The sequence below is a fragment of the Lissotriton helveticus genome, chromosome 9 (assembly GCF_964261635.1).
Source record: "Lissotriton helveticus chromosome 9, aLisHel1.1, whole genome shotgun sequence".
In the NCBI taxonomy this organism is placed as follows: domain Eukaryota; kingdom Metazoa; phylum Chordata; class Amphibia; order Caudata; family Salamandridae; genus Lissotriton; species Lissotriton helveticus.
In genome coordinates this window covers 72,273,944-72,296,858 of record NC_136070.1, presented here as the reverse complement: position 1 = coordinate 72,296,858, position 22,915 = coordinate 72,273,944, and the positions used below count along the sequence as shown (strand labels likewise).

The 22,915-nt window shown below is 49.7% G+C and overlaps 1 protein-coding gene across 8 annotated transcripts in view; it reads right to left on the bottom strand.

The window, feature by feature from the left end:
- The window catches only part of RBM25 (RNA binding motif protein 25), a 333,704-nt gene that overhangs the window by 56,088 nt on the left and 254,701 nt on the right, over positions 1-22,915 (bottom strand). For all 8 annotated transcript variants that reach the window (XM_078659495.1, XM_078659496.1, XM_078659492.1 and 5 more), the window contains 2 exons: positions 20,544-20,901; positions 19,099-19,409 (listed from right to left, as the gene is read on the bottom strand). In XM_078659495.1, coding sequence (XP_078515621.1) covers positions 19,099-19,409; positions 20,544-20,901 — 669 coding nt within the window. The remainder of the gene's footprint in view (positions 1-19,098; positions 19,410-20,543; positions 20,902-22,915) is intronic.

Sequence of the window (22,915 nt, the reverse complement as noted above, 5' to 3'; positions counted from 1 at the left end):
GCTTCGCCGAGTGCTCCGTCTGCTGGGGAATGAGGTCATTCAGCGCAAGTTTCTGCTCCGACACCCTTTCTGCAAGTTTGTTATGGTCGGCTCGGAGGAGGGAGAGGCCCGTCGCCATGTTGTCAATGCGTGACTCCAGAGCTTCCCGCGTGGCCCGTATTTCATTAAGTATGAGGTCCAGCTTGGCGTCCTGCGAGCCTTTCCCAGTCGGGGGATAATGTCCGCAGTGGATGAGGTTAGGGGGTCCTCCGAGCCGGTGGACTGCATGTCCGCCGGTGCGTTAAGTCCCTGGGTCCTGCCTCGGGGCTTCCCCATTGACCTGGTGTGCAGGGTGGCGGGGCAGCAGACGTACTTCACGCGCACGGTTCGCGCCGCCTGATATCACTCAGGGCAATGACACTCAGGGCAATGTATGTAGGTGTCCGTGCAGTCACCAGAGATACCACGGAGAAGAGTCTCACCCTCGAGCCACGCCAGGCCCACAGCGCAGGATCCTCGTCAGTGCAGTGGTGCTCAGTGGGTGGTCTTCCACCCAGTCGTGGTTCCGGCCACCTAGGGTGGTGAGCAGGGGCAATAGGCCACCAACGGGGGGTCCGGTGGAAGACAGCAAGAAGGAGGCCGCGTCACCACAGCCGAGCCGGAGGAGTCATGTAGCCCGGGAACCTCCACGGGCGTTTCAGGTGGCCGGGCCCCGCAGGAACGTTCAGGCACCCCCTCTTCACTGTGCAGGGGGGGGGGGGGGGCCGCGCAATGTGTCAGGGCTGTGACAGACCCACAGCCGCAGTGCGCCCGGTGCAATTCAGCGCTCCGCGCTGGGCGTTGGAAGGGCCCGGGGTGCTGGGTGAAAGCAAGATGGCGGCCGGACCCAGCGGTTGCGGGAGACCGGAGCGGGTGATCCCCGCGTCCACCACAGGAACAAGGAGTTGGGAGGTAGTGCCTGCAGTGCGTCTATCCCAGGTCCCAGCTCCTTACCGGTGCCAATCAGGCGCGGAGTCCCCTCGCTGTCCGGGCAGGAGCCGGGGCGGCTGCGGCGGCAGAGCCGCGATCCGGGCAGGTCGGCCGGAGCGGGCCCCCGGGCTCGTAGATTGAAGGGAGATAGTGCGGCGGCAGAGGGGACCGCATCCGGCGCCGACCCGGCCAGCGCCTCCGGGCTCCGCAGTCTCGCTCCCCTCCGGAGCACGCCAGCAGTCAGCCAATGCAGCACAGCAGCCCCGCCCCCAGACCAATCTAGTCCGCGGCTTGCCACGAGGGTTCAGGCCTCAAGGATCTCCGCAGGTCCGCAGTGCCTCAGCGGCGTCCAAGAGGGGTGGAATGCTCCGAAGGTACGCCGCTCACTCCCTGAACTTCGGGAGTGCAGATGGGGGGAGGTAAAAGTGCAGGATGACAGGATAATCCGCGTGTATTCGGGGCTCAGGACGGAGCTCCTCAGCTACACGTCCGCCATAGACAGCTCTCGGCCACGCCCCCCCTTCATAGTTAGCATCTTTAAGGACGCCTTGTGGAGCGGTTCAAAGGGCTCTTTCATGAGTTCCGTTAGGACTATGTTCAAGTTCCATGCCGGTGGCGGCACCCGCTTGGGCGGTGCGATCCTTTTCGCCCCTTCTAGGAATCTCTTCACCACCTGTGATGTGAAGAAACTCCTGCACGTTTCATCCCTTGTGTAGGCGACTATTGCTGCTAAGTGAACCCTCAAGGAGGATGAGCTAAGGTTCTTCTCTAGCAAGTGCGTCAGGTACTTTAGCACTGTGGAGTCCCTCTTCATTTTATTGTGAAGCCTTTCTTGTCTACACCATATTGTGAACCTCTTCCATTTCGCCACATAGCACTTCCGAGTGCTAGGCCTTCTTGCCTCCCGCAGGACCTTCAGTGTACTTTCTGGCAACCTTAAATGTGCGAACTCTATGTCCTCAGGAGCCACGCTACTAGGCTCATGCTCTCTGGCTCTGGGTGCAGCACCTCTCCGTTCTGCATGGAGAGTAAGTCTTTCCTCCTGCTGAATCTGTGGGGTGCACACTGTGTCATCTCCATGATCTGCGAGTACCATGTCTGCCTCGCCCACTGTGGTGCGACCAGTATCAGTGTCATGTTGCTCGCTCTGCACTTGCTCAGTACTCTGTGCATCAGTGGTATCGGGGGGAAGGCGTAGGCAAATGTCCCTGACCAATCTATCCATAGGGCATTCCCCAGTGACCCCTCCTCGGGCTGCCTGGATGCGAAGTTTCGGCATTTTGCATTCTGGCGTGTGGCAAACAGGTCCACCGATGGAGTTCCCCATCTGTCGAATAGGTGCCCTGTCTCCTGAGCATTGAGCTCCCACTCGTGGGATGCTGAAGTCTGCCTGCTGAGCCAATCTGCTTGTATGTTGTCCTTCCCTGGCAGGTGTATGGCCAGCAGGTCTATCTTGAGAGGGATTGCCCACCTCCATATCTCCTGTGCTAGCGTTGAAAGCGGGGCTGACTGGGTGCCCCCCTGCTTGTTGATGTAGAACATCGCAGTGGTATTGTCTGTTTGTATCAACACCTTGTGATTGTACAGTCTTGTCTGGAAGGCTTTCAGTGCAAGGAAGATTGTCTTCAACTAAGTAATTGATGTGTTTTGTGGCATCCGTCGGTGTCCACAGTCCTCTCACCTTGAGCTCCTCCATGTGAGCGCCCCATCCCTTCAGGGATGCGTCTGTGGTGATGGTCACTGTTGGCGTTGGGGGCGTTAGAGGCTTTCCCCTTGCTATGTTCTCCATGGTCCACCATGTCATCTCCTTCTGCACTTCGTGTGTTACAACCACTAGATCCTCCCAACTGCCTGTAGCTTGTGACCATTGCTCCTGTAGCCATTCTTGAATGGGTCTCATGTGGAGTCGTACATTCGGTACCAGGTGGATGCATGATGCCATCATCCCCATGATCTTGCTCGCAGTCCTCACTGTCCGAGCTTGTCCCTTCCGGTAGAGGCGAGTTTCCTTCACCAGCGCCCTCGCCCTCTTCTCGCTGGGGAACACCTTGCCCTGTAAGGTGTTGATCTGTGCTCCCAGGAAGATCTTCACTTGTTCCGGCTCCATTGATGATTTCTTCCAATGGATGGAGAACCCCAGGTTTATGAGCGTGCTGGTCACTGTATGTGCATGCAGCTTGCATTTCTGGTATGAGTTTGCTTTCACCAGCCAGTCGTCCAGGTAAGGGTATACGTGTATCCCTTGCCTTCTTAGGTGCGCTGCGACTGCTGCGAGGCACTTTGTGAACACTCTTGGTGCCGATTTTAGACCGAAGGCCAGTGTCGTGAACTGGTAGTGGCTTTCTCCGACGGTGAACCTGAGCATGTGTTTGTGCTTTCTGTTCATTGGGATGTGCAGGTATGCGTCTTTGAGGTCTATAGTGACCATGAAGTCCCCGATCTGCAATTGTGGGAGCACCTCTTGCAGGGAGGTCATTTTGAATTTCTGCGTTCTTATGAATTTGTTCATGAATCTTAAATCGAGAATGGGTCTCATTGTCTCGTCTACTTTTGGTACCAGGAAGTACGTTGAGTATACTCCTGTGTTTCTTTCCTTGAAGGGTACCCGTTCTATGGCCTGCTTCTGCAGGAGTTCTTTTGCTTCTTCCTGAAGGCACTGTAGCTGTTTGCCTGCTAGTGGTTTCCTTTTTGGTTTTTTGCTTGTTGGCCTCCCCTCCAACTCTATGCAGTATCCGAATTGGATAATGTTGAGGATCCATTTGTCTGATGTGATTTCTCTCCACTCCTGGAGGTGGTATCTTAATCTTCCTCCCACTGGTGTCCTGTGGTCGTAGGTGTCTAGTTTGTCTTGACCCATCTGTACGTGCTGCCCCCTGGGTTCTTTTTTGCGGGCGGGCACACGGATTTTTTTGAAGTCACTTGGAGGTGGGCTGCTGGCCCCCTCTTCTATTTTGCCCCCATTTCTCCCTCGAAAGGACTGGCCTCTTTGTTGGTACTGCCAGGGCTGCTTCTGATGACCCTGCTGAGTCTGCGAGTCTGCCTGGTGCGTTTGCTGGAAAGCCTGGTGTGATGTACCTGGCTGGTTTCCGCCTCTCCCGCCGGGCCTCCATGACGGGGTGCCCCTCTTGTTCCCTCTGAACTGCAATGCCCCCATGGATCTTGCTGTTTCGTTATCTTTCTTCAGTTGGCTGAGTTGTTCATCAACTGTTGGTCCGAAAAGCGTGCTGCCGTTGAACGGTGTGTTCAGGATGCTGTGTTGCACCTCCGGTTTGAAACCGGATATCCTGAGCCAGGCGTGCCTCCTTTCCGTGACGCCCATCATCATGAGCCTGCTGGCGGTGTCTGCCCCATCCAGGGCCGTCTTAAGGCAAGAATTTGCCGCATTCTTCCCCTCTTCAATCAGCTTTTCGGCTTTTTGCCTGGCATCCTGGGGCAAGTCCTTCACCAACTGCCCCAGTCCCTCCATGATTTGGTACATGTGCCTGTTTATCAGGGCGTTGGAATTAGCCATGCGCCAGTGGGTCGCGGCATTCCGTTCGATCCTTCTGCCCACCAGATCCATCCTTTTGCTCTCCTTATCCGGTGGTGGGCCCGAGGTAGTGGGTACGTTAGCCCTCCTCCTTGCTGTGGCCGTGATAATGGAGTCTGCGGAGACCGTGCCCTGAATGTAGGCCGGGTCCTTTGTGGCATGCTTGTACTTCTTCTCAGTTCTGGGAGTTACTGCCTTGCATGTTGCGGGCTCCCTGAAAGCTTCCTTCCCCTGAGCCAAGACGCTCTCGAGCATTGGAAGGAACTGGCTCCTCGTTTGTGTTGGGAGTAATGTTTCCAGAAGGAAGTCTGCTTTCTGCTTCTCTTCGTCGAGCTTGAGCTTGAAAGCTGCTGCGGCAGATTGTATCACCGAGTTGTAGGCCCCGATGTCGTCCGGCGGCGAGGGCCTCGAGGGGTAGGTGTCGACCACCTCCTCCGGGCTGTCGGTGTCGACATCGATGTAATCTACCTCCTGAAGGTCAGAGGGTGCCGACTCAGTGTCTGTCCTGCCCTCATCCTCCTCCCCATAGCTGTAACTTTCGTAGGGATTCTCGTACTCCTCCTGGTCGTCGAGCACCTCGACGTCCTGGTCTTGCTCGGTGACTTCGGCGATCTCTTCTTCCTCCTCGACCACCTCCAACACTAGTGGCTTGGTCTTGTGAGGGATCGTGAAGGCTTTCATCTTTGCGTCGAAATCTTTCTTCCGCTGCATGATGTTCTCCATTTCTGCCTCGAGGCGCCTTCTTTTCTTTTCCATCTCGGCCGCGTGTTCCGCGTCGGATGGGTCGGCCGCTCTCTTCGACGGATGGCTCGTCGCCGTGCCTCTCGGAGTTGAAGTTTTCGACGTCGAACCGGATTTCGGGTCTCTGGTCGTCGTCGTCAGTTTCGGGTCTTTCTCCCTCGTCGATCGATCCTTTTCGGGGACGATTTTCGACGTTTTCTGCTGATCAGCAGCTCTCGGCGCCGGGGACTCCTTCTCGGAGGATCCGCTGGGCCTGGGAGTAGTCGCGGACGCCGCCTTTTTTGGCGTCGGCGCTTTCGGGGTCTTGCCCTCGATTTTTCTAGACTCAGAGTCTCTCGGGTTCTTGGGGGCCGAAGAGTCTCCTACCTTGTCAGAAGTCTTCGTGTAATCGGTCTCTACGACCGTGTAGCTGTCGTCTTCGGCGGCAGCGTTGTCTTCTTCCTCGGAGGACATCCCCAGCTCGTAGAGTGACGGAGTCGGGGCCTTCCCCTGCAGGGCGGCGTGTGCTACCCTCTGCCTCTCTCTCACACGAAGGGTCTTCGGGGTGAAGGCGGAACAGGCGTTGCAGTCTCCGCTCTCGTGGTCCACCGGTAGGCAAAGGTTGCATACCGGGTGCTGGTCCTTCTGCGCGTACTTGTGGTGGCAGTTACGGCAGAACTTGAACGGCGTGTTGTCCATCCTCTAGCGTCCAGGGCCTCTCTGGTCGCGTGTTCGTCGACGGTCGTCGAAGATCTCGATGGAAAACGCCTTATCCTTGCTTGTTTTTCGTCGGTGAAGTCCCCTGGAGTCTTCAGGTGACTTCTCCTCGTCTTTTCTGTATTTTCCTTCTTCTTTCTCCAAAAATGTCTGGAGCCCAAACGGGAACGATCCCGACCCGACCGCGGAAAAAAAGAATCTGAAGATGGCGCCCAAGAGTGGGAGCTTCCGCAGGAAGCATGCCGACGTCACCGGAAATACACCCAAGGGGGTGTGACGCCGACGCCCACCTGGGCTAAGAAAAAAAACAAAAAAAACAAAGAAAAGACTACGAATCCGGACCCAACCACAAGACCGCGGAATAATGCACAGCATAGTGAATCCAGAAAGATTCACGCTGCAAAAATACTGGTTCCATCGCCTGTTTTTGTAACAGAGAAAGAACTTTTTTCAAAAGGGTGAGATGTTCTGGTGACATTACACGTTTTTGAAAAATATTAAGGGGAGTGCTGGTAAGTTCTAGGCAGTAACCATACTGGATAATTTATCTTACCCACTTGTCGGAAGTGATTGAATTCCAGACAGGTAGGAACTGTGAGAGACGTCCCCCAGAGAGAAGTGGAATGTTCGGGGGTAGTGGCGGAAGTCTGTTTGTTGGCAGGGGAAGTGCAGGTGGGGTTAACTCTGCATCTTTCCTTATAAATATTGCCTCTGTAGTTTCCTCGAAAGTATCCTCTGGAAGAGGGAGATTGGCCCTTGTAAGAAGAGGAGGGATTATCTATAGACCCGGTCTTTGAGCCACCCCTATAAAAGGAGCGGCAAAAATAACCTCTGGTGAAGGCAATTGTAGAGCCCCCCCAAGGACTTTGCAGTTTCAGTATCTTTTTCATCTTTACCAGAGACGTGTCAACAGCTGGTCCGAAAAGATGTTTATTGAAAGGCTGATTAAGTATGGAGGATTGTACCCCCTGCTTGAATCCAGATATTGGCCTAACGGCTAGGGCGCTCGACCTCGGATCGAGTCTCAGTAACGACGCCAAAACCTCCTGTGATTCTGGGCAAATCACTTAATATCCCTGTGCCTAAAATGAAAGCGTGTCCTCATGTAACGTAACTGGAAAATATGTAAAGCGCTCTGATACCTGATTCAGGTCTAGTTCGCGCTATATAAAACTCTGCCAAAAAAAAAAAAAGGCATGCCTGCATAATAGTACGCTAGTGTTGATGGCACGAGATGCTGTGTCTGCTGCATCTAGTGCGCATTTAATGGAAGTGTTGGTATTGAGCTTACCTTCCTGAATGAGGTCATTGGCCTTGCATTTATACTCCTCTGGCAAGTGTTGAATGAGTTTTTCCAACTCATCGTAATGAGTCCTATCGTAGCGTGCGAGCAGAGCATGAGCATTGGCAATAAACCAGTGGTTTGCAACCTGAGAAGCCACTCTTACCTGAGGCATCAATTAGTTTTGACTCCTTGTCAGGAGGAAGGGGAGTCACCTGTGGTCTGGGAGTTAGCTCTCTTGCGGGCGTTTGACACTACCAGAGAATCTAAGGGTAATTGACCTTTTATGTATATGGGGTCTGTAGGAGCGGCCTTGTATTTTTTGTCTACTCTAGGTGTGAGTATTCTTGACCTGACTTGGTCTTTGAATACCTCATTTCCATGTTTCATCATGCCCTTGAGCATTGGCAAAGTAGGAGTAGACCTTTGAGACTGTGCTAATGTCTCAAGTAGGAAATCCTCTTCTAGAGGTTCTGATTGAAGCTCCACCCCATGGTATTGGGCTGCCCTGTTGATAAGCTGCACATAGCCTATGTTGTCATTAGGCGGGGAGGGTCTAGAGTATATAGGTCTGGGTCGTTCTCGTGATCCGGTTCCTTATCATAACTCTCCAAAGGGTCAGTGTCAAGTGGTATATCCTGATCTATTGGCACATCATGATCTTGATCCCCATCCTTGTACTCTTCATCCTATTGGCCAGGTGATAGTGGAGGTGGTGGTGAATTTGATGGTGTAATGATCAAATTTGGATATGGAGTCATGTAAGGGGGAGAGGGGTTAGTTCCCATGTCCTTTTTAGGTCTCGGCTAGCGTTGGCTGCGCTTGCGCAGTCTCGCTCGAGACTTTATTTCTAGTAGTGGGGCATTAACCCGCCCCTCTTCTCCATTGTCTGGCTTCCTAAACTGCAGACAGCCATTGGAGAAGAGGGGCGTCAGTTCATTTAAGCCCAGTCTTTTTCAGATTGAGTGGTGTGTTTTTTCAGTCCTTTCTCTCCGTGACGTCATCGGACAAAAACACGCCTCCCAATCCGAGAAGGACGTGGCTTAGTGACTGACAAATGGTGAGCGCTTGTTCGTTGTTGTTCTCAAATTGCACCCACCATGTCTTCGGAAAACCAGGGAACCTTCGTGTAACTTGCTTTCGTCTAGCATTTGCTCAGCTCTGCGGAAAGGGCCAGGATACGTTTGTGTTCGCCTGGCTCCACTGGGTACCTAGGCATGGAACAGACCCGGCATTGTTATCACCACCTCCTCTGTGCGACAAGGGGGCGCGGCCGGGTGGGTCTGTTTTAGTTCTCTATGTGTGCCGCATCCCTGGGGCCCGAAGTTGTAAGGCACCCTGGCAAGGGATGAGACGGGTGCTGCCTCTCTTATTCACATGTGGCTGCAGGCGAGGGAAAGGCAGCAGTAAATGAATGAAAAAACACAAAACTGCCATTTGTGAAAGTACCTGCCCAGAGGCTCTGTAATATACCAGGACTGTACTTTTTTTTGACGCAGCACCACGTTGGCGAGCTCGAGTCCACTGTGTCCACACTGTTTCTAGGTCAGATATTGACATACTTTCAAGGTTTGTAATTTTATAGCTCAGCCTCTTTGATGCATTGAAAGCACCCGACGACTGCACCGTGTTCTGTATTTTAAATAGTTACGTTATTTGTTTATTTATCTGAAAAGTACTTTCTTGAACGTCCCAATGTTTACCAACTTTGCAGTGTGCGTGAGAGTACACGGCAGCCCCCGCTGCTTGCCAATGTGGAATGTGTGACTTGTGTGAGCAAGTATTTTAGTTTGAAGCTCACTTCCGACGTTGAAATCCCAGACATAGTGTTGGCTTAAATCACTTCTTTCCCGACAGATATAATCCATTTGTGGATAATCTCGGTTTACCGTTCTGAGCTGCCGGTAGCATGCGGCTTCGTGGCACTTTGCAAAATGGGCTGATGGTAAATATGTTGCTAGGGGGCGACAATTCTTTAAATCCGGACCAGATTGCTGCGACACGACCCTTTAATTATTGTTTTAAACAAAGCGCTGTTTTCAATTTCTGTGGAGGATTTTTTTCTGCGCACTGGATAAACTATTTGGAGAACGTTAGGCAATACTTTCATTAATAGACAAATTAATATAAATTATCGGGAATATAGACTTTGAATTGAATGTCCGCAGAGGAGGCTTGTTGACAATAGAAAAGAACTGTGGAGCAAATTATGTACCTCACTAAAACTTATTGTGTGGGAGTGTAAGTGTGTAATCTGCAGTCGATGACGACGCGCTGATTGGGTGGAGAGTTTTCTGAAACCCTGCGTGTGGGGAACTGTTGAGTGGGGAACTGTTGAGTGGGATGTATACAACTTCTTTCTGGCTTCCTGCCTCCTCTTCAACTGACTAATTCGTTATGCGCTTAGCTTAGTTGTGGCTGTGACGGCTGGCTTCTGAGTCAAGCTGACTGGCACGGGGGCTGTCTTTTTTTTTGTTTTATGTCTGTTGGTGGAAGCGGGAGCTACTGGGCCCAGCTGTGGGGGGGAGAAGGCATATCAACCATGAGTCATGATGCACTATGGATGCTGAGCAAGTGGGCCAAGTGCCCCTTCAGCACTTGCTTCTTAGTGGTAGCGCTGGTCGAGCAGTCCAAGGGTTTTCTGCAGCAGGTGGATGGAGGGAGGGAAGGAAGGAAGGAACACAGGCTCACACCTCCAAAAAATGTTAATACATGGCTGCAGAAGCCGCACCTGGGGGTCCTCGACGCTGCTCTGATGCTGGTAGGGTTCATTGGATATTTGTTTCCAAGGTGTGTGTGGGGGGTAGAAAGTAATTCAGCACTCCGGTTGCTGATTCTTAGTCGGGTCTTGGGTCCACATGGGTTCCAGGGCGGCCTCTTCCTCTCAACGACCAGACCACACTCCTTGCCTTTTCCTGATGTATATGTTTTAAAAACAAATTTTTTTTTATGAGTAATGCCAATAGCTCTAACTTTAACAAAGACGAGACCATTGCATTGTAAATGCTTGTTCTTTAGAGGTATAGCATGATCCTCTGAGATCCAGCTTCAGTTTTTTAGGAAGAATGGCCTGGGGGTGTCCAGTTTTAAGGTCAGTGGTTAGTCTATTGTTTAGGATCCAAAGAGGTCTTCGGGTGATGGTTCTTTAGGAGGAGGTGATTTCGGCGTGGAAGATTTAGGGTCAGAGTGTAAGAGGTACACACCCTTTGACATGGTGGAGAGCTGGTACGCGGGCCTTTGGCTGCCACCTGGTAAATATATTGTTTTACAATTACAGTGTCTGGGGCTATGCCTCCGTCTGTGATTTGAAAAATCAGTACCTGCTTTGAAGAAAGTGCAACTGGTAGTGTTTTTGATTATAACAATTTATGTTTGTTGGTTAGTCAATCACTAGATCTATAAAGTCAGATGTCCAGTGAGGTGATTGCGGACCTTGAAGTCCTGACGAATTTGCCGCAAAGACATACAGGCAATGAAACATGTTGGCCTACTATGAATCGGTTTACAATAAGCTGTGTTTTTAATACTGAGCAAGCTCACTATTCGGATTAAAAAGGGTCAAACCATAAATGTGAGTCTTAGCACAACTTTACTGTCTTTTGAGAAATACTGTCTTTTTGAAGATATATTCATCAGTATTTTCACCTTATACTTTCTTTACTGGACACAATTTCTCTTTTTATATGTGAAAGTTACCGATGATGACAAAAGCGTGGGCAAGCTGGTGAGAATCTGGCAGTAGCTCCTCTGGTGTTGCGCACGTTAGGTACTGAATATGCTACTTACCAGTATGCATCTGTTCTTGGCATGTAGGGCTGCTAACATTCATATCTTAGCATTAGATCGCCGCCTAGTGTTGGGTCCGGATGATCGCACATTGTTGTCCTGGAAGAGTCTTCGAAGTATCCTGAGATAGGTGGCTCCTCCCCTGGACTACAGTGCGCATGGGCATCGGCTCCATCCCCAGATTGTTTTTCGCCATTGTGGCAGAAGATGGAGTGAAAAGTGTAAAGGATGTCCATGCTAGTGATTGAATACAATAGTATATCTGCAGCTGCGACAGGCACCGGGGAGGAGGGTGGGCGATATGAATGTTAGCAGCCCTACATGCCAAGAACAGATGCATACTGGTAAGTAGCATATTCAGTTCGAGGCATGTGGGCTGCTAAATTCATATCTTAGCATAGAATACATAGCAGTCCCTCCATCAGCGGCGGTTGCCTGTGCCAGCTGCAGAAACCTGAAAAAGTGTTTTGAGAACAGCCTGTCCTACAGCAGCTTGCTGCTTGGAATGTACATCAACAGAGTAGTGTTTTGTAAAGGTATGTGGTGTAACCCACGTGGCTGCTCTGCAAATATCCTCTAAAGGAATGTTCCCTAGGAAAGCCATGGATGCCCCCAATTTGCGTGTGGAGTGCGCCCTTGGGGGTATCGTTAAAGTGCGCTTGGCCTTTTGATAACATCTGGATGCACTTAACAATCCACCTGGCTATTCCTGCTTTGGAAATAGGGTTGCCTTTGTGTTGTGGTGCGAAGGCAACAAAAAGTTGTTTTGTCTTTCGAAAGGGTTGTGTCCTGTCTATGTAGTACATCAACGCCCTCCGTACATCTAAGGTATGGAGCATTCTTTCCACCACCGTTTGTGGGTTTTGAAAGAATGCCGGCAAGTCAATAGTTTGGTTGAGATGAAACTGTGACACCACCTTCGGAAGGAACTTGGGGTTAGTGCGTAGCACTACCCTATTTGGATGAATCTGAATGAATGGCTCTTGGATTGTGAGCGCTTGTAGCTCACTAACACGCCTCAGTGACGTAATAGCTATTAGGAAAGCCACTTTCCACGTTAGGAACTGGAGTTCACACGAGTGCAGTGGCTCAAAAGGTGGTCCCATCAGTCTGGTGAGGACCACATTGAGGTTCCACACCGGAGCTGGTGGTGTTCTTGGGGGAATGACTCGTTTCAGGCCTTCAAGAAAGGCTTTAATGGCAGGCACTATGAAGACAGAGAGGTGCTGCCTGTTCTGAAGATAAGCCGCTATGGCGGATAGATGTATCCGAATGGAAGTGTACGCTAGATTGCACTTGTAAAGATGCAACAGATAGCAAATGATGTCAGGGATAGATGCATCTAGCGGGTTGATGTCATTGGCAGTACAGTAAATGACAAAACGCTTCCATTTCGCAGCATAGCATGCTCTGGTAGTTGGCTTCCTTGCCTCCTTGATGATGTCCATGCATTCTGGAGGTAGGTTAAGGTATCCAAACTCTAGGACTTCAGGAGCCAGATCGCCAGGTTGAGCTGTTGCGGATCTGGATGCTGAATTTCTCCATGGTTCTGCGTCAAAAGACTGGGCGTGAGGCGCAGTCTTTGATGCGGCACCACTGAGAGTTCGAGGAACGTGGTGTACCATGCTTGGCGCGCCCACGTTGGAGCAACTAGGACGAGAGTCATCGCGTGCTGCCTTAGCTTTCTTGCGACCAGCGGTATCAGAGGGGCTGGCGGAAAAGCGTACGCAAATTTGCCTGACCAGTTCATCCATATCGCATTCCCCTGCGACTGTGGGTGAGGGAACCTGGCGGCAAAGTGTTGGCATTTTGCGTTTTCTTTTGTGGCAAACAGGTCTATCTCCGGATGACCCCACTGCTGGAAGTACGGGTGGAGGACAGATGGGTGTATCTCCCACTCGTGCATTTGATGGCTGTACCTGCTGAGCAGATCCGCCATCTGATTGTCCTTTCCCGGGAGGTGTTCTGCCATGAGGAAAATGTTCCTCTGAATGGCCCACTTCCACATGCTCTGAGCCAGATGAGACAGCTGCGGCGAGTGGGTGCCTCCCTGCTTTTGAATGTAGTACATCGCGGTCATGTTGTCCGTCCGGACTAACACTACCTTGTTGCACAGATGTACAATGAAGGACTTGATCGCCATGAAGATTGCCATCAGTTCCAGATAGTTGATGTGCATCTTCTGTTGCTGCGTCGTCCATAGTCCCTGCACTGTGTAAGTGAGCAGATGAGCTCCCCATCCCTGGAGAGATGCGTCCGTTGTCAGGATAATCTGTGGCACTGGCTCCTGGAACAGTAGGCCCTTGCAAAGGTTGTGTGGAGTCCACCAATGCAGAGAGTCGTATGCCCGACTGGTAACCAACACTAGGTCTGTTAAACTTCCCTGAGCCTGTGTCCACTGATTCGCTAAGCACTCCTGGAGCGGGCGCATATGTAACCGTGCATGAGGGACTATGAAGATGCAGGAGGCCATCATGCCTATCAACTGCATGAACACTCTCGCTGGAAGCGAGTGTTGTGGTCTGAACTTCTGGATTAGAGACTGCATGCTGTCTATCCTGACTTGGTTTGGTTGAGCCATGGCCGTCAGGGTATTGATTGTCGCACCTAGAAACTGCCGGACATGTGCCGGCTGTAGATGCGACTTTGGGTAGTTCAGCGAGAAGCCTAGATTGTGAAGGAGGTGAATGGTAGTCGACATGTCCGCGGCGCACTGTTGTTCCGACTTGGCTTGAACGAGCCAGTCGTCTAGGTAGGGGTAGACATGGATGTTCTGCCTCCTGAGGTGCGCTGCTACTGTCGCCAGACACTTGGTAAACACCCTTGGGGCTGTGGTGACTCCGAAGGGTAGGACCTTGAACTGGTAATGCCTGCCTTGAATAGTGAACCTGAGGTATTTCCTGTGGGACGGGTGTAGTGGAATGTGGAAATAAGCATCCTTGAGATCTAAGGTTGCTAAGAAGTCCCCTTGGTTTAACAAGGGAAGAATCTGTTGCAGTGTGAGCATATGGAAATGTTCTGACAGTATATACAGGTTGAGGGGACGTAGATCTAGAATGGGTCTGAGAGATCCGTCCTTCTTTGGAATAAGGAAGTACAGGGAGTACACCCCTGTGCCTTCCTCCTCCACCGGCACGAGCTCGATTGCGCCTTTTTGAAGCATCACCACTACCTCCTGCTGCAATAAGTGCAAGTGCTCTGCGGACATAGGCCGTTGCCTTGGTGGAATGTTGGGTGGAGTGGATTTTAACTCTAGACAATAACCGTACTGTACAAGTTGTCGCACCCACCTGTCTGTGGTGATGTTTCTCCAGACGGGCAGGAACTGCTGCAGTCTCCCCCCGACAGGTGTTAAGTGGTCGGGGGGCAGTGACAGAGAGTCACTGTTTGTTTGGGGTAGAGGAGCGGGAGTTGTTGTTTCCTCTGCCGCGACCTCTGTTGCTGTTATTTCTGTAACCTCCCTTGTTCTGTTTTGTGAACGAGGATTGTGCTCCACCTCTTGAGAATTGCGATTGTTGACCCATTTGTCCTCTGGTGACTCCACGTGCACCTGAGCGACGAAAATTATTGCCACGAAACTGTTGTGACTGTAGGGCCCCCATGGACTTAGCAGTTTCTGTGTCCTTTTTTATCTTTTCGAGGGTGGTGTCAACATCTGGACCAAACAGTCGATCAGGATTGACTGGCTGATTAAGGATGGTTGTTTGATTATCAGGTTTAAACCCAGATATGCGGAGCCAAGCTTGTCGTCTCAGCATGACGCTAGTGTTGATAGCCCTAGCTGCTGTGTCTGCGGCGTCAAGTGCACACTTGATGGCTGCGTTGGAGATTAATTTGCCTTCCTCTATAAGCAGTTTTGTGCCCTCTTGAAACTGTGGAGGCAGGTGTTGTACAATCTGCTCTAGGGTGTCATAATGCGCCCTATCGTAACGTGCTAAGAGTGCTTGTGTATTAGAAATACGCCAAAAGTTAGCAGCCTGTGCAGCTACTCTTTTGCCCCCTGCCTCTAGCACTTTGGACTCCTTATCCGGGGGAGGAGCTTCACCCGTTGTTTGGGAGTTGGCCCTTTTGCGGGCATTGGCGACCACCAGGGAGTCTAGCGGCAACTGTCCCCGAATGTATGCAGGGTCTGCAGGTGCTGGTCTGTACTTTCTCAATACGTGGATTGACCACTCTCGCCCTGGTAGGTTCTTTGAAGATGTCCGCAGCATGTTTGAGGACTCCCTTGAGCATAGGCAGTGTCTTTACAGTCCTTTCAGAGACTGAAAAGGTGTCAAAGAGAAAGTCTTCTTCAACCGGGTCAGCATGCATGTCCACATCATGATTAGCAGCTGCCCTCTCAATTAGTGCATGAAATCCTGCAGAATCCTCTGTTGGGGATGCACGTGCACTGAAAGGTTGTGGGTCTTGCCCCACACTCTGGGTGCCTTGGTCACCAATGTCATCATATGCATCTGGATGTGCATCTGGTTCATTAATGGGGAAGGTGTACTGGTCCTCTTCATCATATCCCTCACCCCCAGATTGTTCTGGTGAGGGAGTAGGGCTTCTTCTAGGAGGAGGCCGGATAGGCTCCATGAGGTTAGAAGCGTCCTGAGGAACCCTTTTTTTCTTTAGTGGGATGACATAGGAGTCCAGAGGCTCTGAAGTGATCCTCCTTTTGTATAGGGTTAATTTGCCTGTGTTGGCGTCGATGAAGTGCTCAGAATCGTCCTCTGATTCGAGTTCTCGACCTGAAGGCGCACCTGCCGTAGAAGAATCCGACTTCTTTGGCGTCGATTTCGTGGAAAAGGCCTTCGGAGCCTCTTTTGGCGGCAGAAGGAAGAGAAGCTTACTCTTAGGCTTTGCCGGAGCGTCCTTCGGCGTCTGAGGCGACGGCAACGGAGCCGACGTAGCAGCGGCCTTGTCCCTGATTCTCTGTAGCGAAGCGGCGATGGGGGACGCTTCACTCACAGTGGCTTTTGGCGCCGACGAGGATGTCTTGACCTTCCCCTCGGATCCGACGTCATGGTGTCCTTTCTTAGGTTTGGACGCCGATGCTGTCGTCGATGACCCAGAGTCCTTGGATCGATGCGCAGATGTGCCAGGTGTCGATCCGTGCGCCTGCGTCGGTTCCGTGTCCACTACGCGACCGACTAACGGAGTCCCAGGCGTAGCCGGAGCTGTGCCGCTGGCCTTGGCGTGCTTAGACGGTGTCGCTGCGGTTGATCCGTGCCGACCACCCTCTGTAGAGGATCCCTCCTCTTGCGCCGCTTTTGACCCTTTGGAATCGACCGATTTCTTCGACTTCTGCGGACCGGAGGTCGACGGAGCCGATGCGGCGGGTGCAGTAGTTTTCTGTGGGCCGGCCGCCATTTTAGGGACGCTCGAGTCCATAAGTTTCGGTTTCGTTTTCGGGTCGGCCATTTTAGGTGTAGTCGACACCGTAGGTTTCGGTTTCGATGTGGCCTGCTCAGCAAGTACGTCCGTGGCCGGGCCTGATGGCGGGGCCGTGGCTTGCGGCACGGGGTCTTGGGTAAGGCCGATTGGCGATCGCGTGACCCGATTGTGATCCTCGAAACCTTCGGGGCATAGCTCGTCCCCTGAGCTATCTGCCGCGGCCGCATAAATCTCTTCGACGTCCCCTACCTCGTCGACGTATTCAAGGCCTTGATCCGCGACTCCGTCGTCGTCCACCGGATCCGCCTCGACCTCCGTTTCGGGTGGGGATATCTGGAGATGATGACCCTGTTCATCTTCTTCTTGGTCGCCGAAGAGGTTTTCTGGATCCGGGGCCGCTTGTCTGGCCTCCAGGCGCACCGCGCGCCGGAGCTTAAGAGTCTTCTTAGACCGGAACTGAGCGCAAGCCTTGCACTTGCCGTCGTCATGGTCCGGTGAAAGGCACTTGTTACAGACCGGGTGCAGGTCTATATGTGGGTACTTAGACCCACAGAGCGGACAGTATTTAAACGGACTGCGCTCCATGCTGGAAAGTTGCGGTCGTGACGCGATGAGAAGGCCTCGACGTCCGAAGAGTGAAAAACTCCGCTGAATCCGACTCCAAGAGTTGGAAGAACTCGAGACCGTGCGCAAACAATACCGACGCTATAAAATACAAGACCTTTTGGCCTTAAAAAGTAAGTTTTACTCGGTTCCGACAGAGAGAAGTCGAGACCGCATCCGAACCCAATGGCGGAAAAAAACAATCTGGGGATGGAGCCGATGCCCATGCGCACTGTAGTCCAGGGGAGGAGCCACCTATCTCAGGATACTTCGAAGACTCTTCCAGGACAACAATGTGCGATCATCCGGACCCAACACTAGGCGGCGATCTAATGCTAAGATATGAATTTAGCAGCCCACATGCCTCGAACTCTCATATTCATGCACATTTTTCTGTAGTACACATACAGTTGTTGGTTGAGCGTATGTTTGTGAAGAGTGATCGGACTTGCATTTCTCTTTTATAAAATAACCAAAATAGTGGGTAAAGAGGACTGAATTAGACTGTGGAATGGTTGAAAACAGCTGTTGGGTCAAGGTGTATACTCCCTACACCAGTCCTACACAAAATAAATGGTTATTACCTGTTACAGCAAGATTGTTTGTTTGAATGAGTCTTTGGGCGCCAAGTGTTTTGAGTCCAAATGCTTGGTTTTAGCTTGTTTGGGCTCTGAACCTTTAGGAGTATGAGGGGTCGGCTATAAAAATGTTGGCGCAGAGGGCTTCAGCTCTGAGCCTTTAGGGGTTGATTTCGACTCCAAGACCTTAGGTTTGGGGGCTTTCGGTCTGAGGTTTTATCTTTAGAGGGCTTCGGCTCCGGGGTCTTTTGTTTGGAGGATTTAGACTCCGTGGGCTTTGGCGCCGAAGGTGTCTTCGGTGCTGGTAAAGTGTTGGATTTGTTTTTTGTGCCGCGGGTGTTGGTTCGGTGCCGGAATGGGATTGGCTTGAGCCCAAAGTGTTCGTTTCGTAGCTGAGCTGGAGGGCGGGGCATTCAAAACTTTTTCATGGTGTCGACCTGACCCCAGGGCGAAGGTGATACCGGAGCCTTAGATTTGGGGTGACTGGACACATGGGGATCAGTACTAACGGTACGTTGACCCAGAGTGACGTCCAGTTCTTCCATGTCTGAATTGGCTATTGATCAAAAACAGCCCCAGAGCCACAAAGTCACCAGAATAAACTGTCCTTGAATTAACACAAACTATCTGGGTCAAGATCCAATACGTAACTCAGATTCTGACAAATGTGAACTTCAACCCCTGTCTGGCTGGAGATCACCCAAATCCTGTTGTAGTTTGTGAAACTGCAGTCAAGCTACTCTTGGCAAGTAATCAACTGGTCACTGGACTCTTTGGTTCCCCCTGTGGTTCTTCAGGACCTTGTGACGAAGCACTGGAACATCTGGACAAAAACCAGCAGCTGTGGGCCCCTCCTCGCGACCTGCTGAAGAGAGATTAAAGCGGGGGTACTGGAGCCCAAGCTAGTCTCCTTGCCTGAGAGTCCTATGTCTACTGCAGTAACTGCCCCAGACACTGGACATCCATGATCAGACAGACTCCCTCCCTATGGATATGATGCTAGGAATAGCAGCAGTATACACAAAATGTACACAAAGCTTTCTGTAGGGTGGGCCTTTCATTGCTTTGGATGGAGATTTTTAGAGTTTCAGGATCATATCGGTACAAAAAGAAGTACTGAATGTTTGTTTATTTAAACCTCCAGCCTGCAATGTCAGCCACTGACTAACGAGAGCAAGTTGTATATTTCACTCTTTCAACTTTAAATCCTTCCTTGGCTGTTCTTCATTGAGCACAGTACAACCAAACGCCCTCTATAGAATTTCACTTACTAGAATGCTAAAAATTCAATACATTTGAGTGGGAGTTCAGCACACTAATGTCATACTGGCCCGGGAGTGCTAGACATTTATTCTTCTCTACAGGAATGTGTAGAATATTTCACTTACCTGCAATGAAGCCCTTTCGGAAAATTGTCATCTATGGACATTCCGGTAATTAACGGTTAGCTAAAGTGTTACACAGATTTTAACCCAAACTCCTGGCTAAAACCTGAATTTTCAAACCTCCCACTTTCGTATGCTTAAAACATTTTTTTTAACTTTCATGGTACTCACTGTGTCAACAATGGACCAGTCAAGAGGATATGCAAACAGTTCAGGTTTGGCAGTTGGAATCTTTTCAATAAGGCTCTTTATGTGTTTTCGTTTTTCTTCAGTGTTTACGTTTCCCTTGGCGGCTGCGGCTGCTGCGGCTGCTGCTGCTGCTGCTGCTGCTCCTTTTTCATCTTCTCCATAATCCAGAGGTACCAGTTTTCTTTTTCTGGGAGCTTCATCGTTGTCCTCATCTTCAAATTTATTAAAAACACTGTCAACCGGAAGTTTCTTCCTCTTAACAGCATTGGTTTGGCTGGGACTATTTGATGCACCTAAAGAAAATTAATAGAACAATGAGAGCACTATTTGATTGTTTTGAAAAGCAAACATCTGGATGGCGCCCTGACAAAAAATATGTCTAATGCAAATTCACATTAATACACAAAATGGGCACAGGAGCGGGGAACAAGGGAATTCGAGAGAAGAGGAATGCTGGACAAGGAATGTGAATTCAAGTTATACCTGAGGTTCCCACAACTAAATACATAATATAATGAACCATATGGCACAAAGACCAAAGTAACTCTTGTTTGCCAGTACCCATCTACCTGTAACAAAAGCACAAGTCTTCACCATTACTTTGCCCCACCACAGATTGTCTCCAAGCCCAACAGACTAAAGAAAAATGTGAAAATATACATTCCGGTTGTCATTAATTAGGAAAAGGATCACGATCTTTTGGTAAGTCCATCTAGAAAGAAGCCCGCAGAAGAAAACGGACAGGATAGAGTTAGGCGGTGTGCATTGCAGAAAAAAAATGCAGCAGTGACAGGTAAATGGATAGCTAATATGGTTCTTTAGAAGTGGATTTAATTCAGAACAAGCAACAATCTTCAAGTCGAACCATAACACCATCCCGAAATAAATGCTAAATTAAAACAATGCCCAAATGGGACGATAGGGTGTCCACAAAATATAAGTTACTATACCAAATTCAATTTGCTGCATTTCATTTATTGGCTACTTAAAAGTAGCTCTCAGTTTCGATGCTAACAACTCTGAACCGGTAACCAATTCAATAAAGGCATTCTTCAGTAAACTTGGATAACAGCTCAGCCATTAATTTTTTCCCCTATCATATGGAGTTTTTGCAGACTCCAGGTAGCACGGACATCCAAGCAACATACATGCCCCACAAGTCATTCTGAATGTAATGGAAGCAATGGGGGAAAAACACTTATGTCTGCCATTATTTTTAGACAGTTTCCTCAAACAGGAGGTTTTACTTTGCTAGAAGCCAGAGTAAATGGCATGTTGAGTCATTTTACCATGGCGCTTTAAGCAAGCTGAGAAAAATTCAATATTCAGGAGGGGGGTTGAATGGAAGTGAACAGTCTAAATTAAGTTGAGAATATAAAGACTAGAGAACTGTGGGCAAAACAACTAGCAGAAAAAGAAAGTTTTACCCAATTTGAGGCTGAGACCTATTTTTGGTCTATGTTCCTCTGGTTGCTGTTGGTCTGGTGAGTTTTCATGAGGTATGATGATACCACAAGGAGATTCATCTCCAGGGGTGTTGGGGGTGGCATTGCCACTTGCAGAAGAAACAGATGGGGCTGAACTGATGGGCCGCATGGTAGGTTTAAGGCAGGGTCTTTGCTCTGGCTCTTCTTCCTCCTGAATAAGTTCTTCCCTTCTTTCTTCCATCTCGGACTTTTCTTCTTCCTCTTCCTCAGATTCTGGTGGTGGCGGGAGTTGATGCAGCTGCTGCATTGGTTGATGTTTTACTGGAGGCTGTCTGCGTCTTTCAGCCTCTTCTTCCATCTACAGTGATAAAATCAAGTTATTAACCTGAGTCAATTAGATCATTTAACCAAAGATCAGTTTGTGATCCCCTAAGAATTTTAACACCATCAATGCTACAGCAATTTTCCCTGAGCGCTGGCTCTCATTTTTTCCCATTGTTCATGACGAGCTCAGCTCGTCATGAGCACACGAGCAGTGTACTGCATGACTAGCTAAGCTCGTCATGAGCATGGAAGGGGTTAAAATCCTTCAGGAGTGTGGTGCTATACGAATATTCTACTTAACATAAAACTTCATTAAGAACAAATTACTTACCTTTGGTAACACTTTCTGGTGGATACTTAAACAAATTCTTTCCCATGTGAATTTCCACCAGGCAGCAGATGGATCACCAAAAGTCAAAACGGATTGGTTACTTACCAGTCTAGGAGAAGTTTTGCAGCTCCAAGAGTTTTCTGGATTCACATGCTGTGCATTATTCTGCCATTTAGTCTGGAACGATTTAAAAAAAAAATGTTTGTGGATGTCGACGACCACCATTTGGTGTCCGAGTGAAGTCAGACAGCGCCCCAGATGTTCCTGTGAGTGGTAGACATTGCTAGATTTTTTTCTTGTTGATTTTGTTTTTTCTCTTATGACTTTTCTCTTCCCTATACAAGACCTCCTTCCGACCGGTTTGCTTTTCTCATTTCTGGGGAGGTGGGTGGGTCACATGTGAATCAAGAAAACTCAACCTGCAAAACTACTCCAACTGGTAAGTAACCATTTAGTTTTGCAGCATGAATCTTTTTCTGGATTCACACACGACCTGCATTAGACTTTGTAGTGGTTTTCTCCTTCTTGGGATAGTAAGGGTGAGATGAGGAAGAGATCTCAAACAGGTGTTGAAGTACTTTCTGTCCCATCGGAGCTTCATTTGTCATTTATATAGCCACACAGTAGTGTTTGGTAAAGGTGCGTGGAGAAGCCCATGTTGCAACTGCTCATATATGGTCTATTGGCACATTTGTCACAAAGGCTAGAGTTGCACCCTTCGTCCTTGTTGAATGTGCCTTTGGGCGTAGGGTTATAGGCTTTCCAGTTGAGTAGCATGTTTGAAAGGTCTCCAGAATTCATTGTGCGATTGGTCCCTTTGTAACAGGAGAACCCTTGCTGGTTGTAGCATGTAAGATGTACAATTGGTTCCCTTTAAGAAACAGTTTAGTCTTCTGCTCTCCTTACATGAAGGGTATGCAAGCACCTCTCCAGCAGTGTTTGCGGGTTACAGAAAGAAAAAAAAAGAACTGGCAACTGAATGCTGTGATGAAATTTCCTAACCACCTTGGGTAGAAATTGAGGATTAGTTCTAAGAACTATTCAGTCCTTGTAAATTTGCATATATGGTTCCTCAATAGTTAATGCTTGGAATTCACTTACTCTCCATAGTGAAGTTATTGCTATTAAGAAAGCAGTTTTTAGTGTGATGTGGTAGTTCCGCCTTATGCATAGGTTTGAATGATTCGGTTATTAGTTGTGTCAGTAGTGTGTAAGCTCCACATACGGGCTGGGGCCTCTCTAGGAGGAGCTATTCTTTTGGAACCTTCCAGGAATCTTTTGATGACCGATGATGTGAAAAAACCTTTACATGATGCTCTCCTGCTATAAGCCACAATAGCTGCAAGATGCACCTTGGGAGACAAATAGTTAAATGCACTGTCTAGTAACTAAGAGGTATTATTACGGTTTCCTGTGTAGACCGAGTCAACAACATTTTTGCCTATGCCCCACAGGAGATACCATCTCCATTTTGCTGCGGAGCAGTCTTGTTGGTTTCTTGCCTCCACTGTTCTTTGGGGTACGTTTAGGTGCCCAAATTCTATGTATTCAGGACCCAGGCTGCTAGACTGAGAGTTGCTGGTTCCGGGTGGAACACTGGTCCTTTTTGCATTGTGAGACAGTCTTGTTCTTCCTTGATCTTGATCATTCGTCCTATGGCCAGCTCGAGTAGGTTTGGGTGCCAGGCCCATTGAGGGGATATGAGGATTAAGTCAAT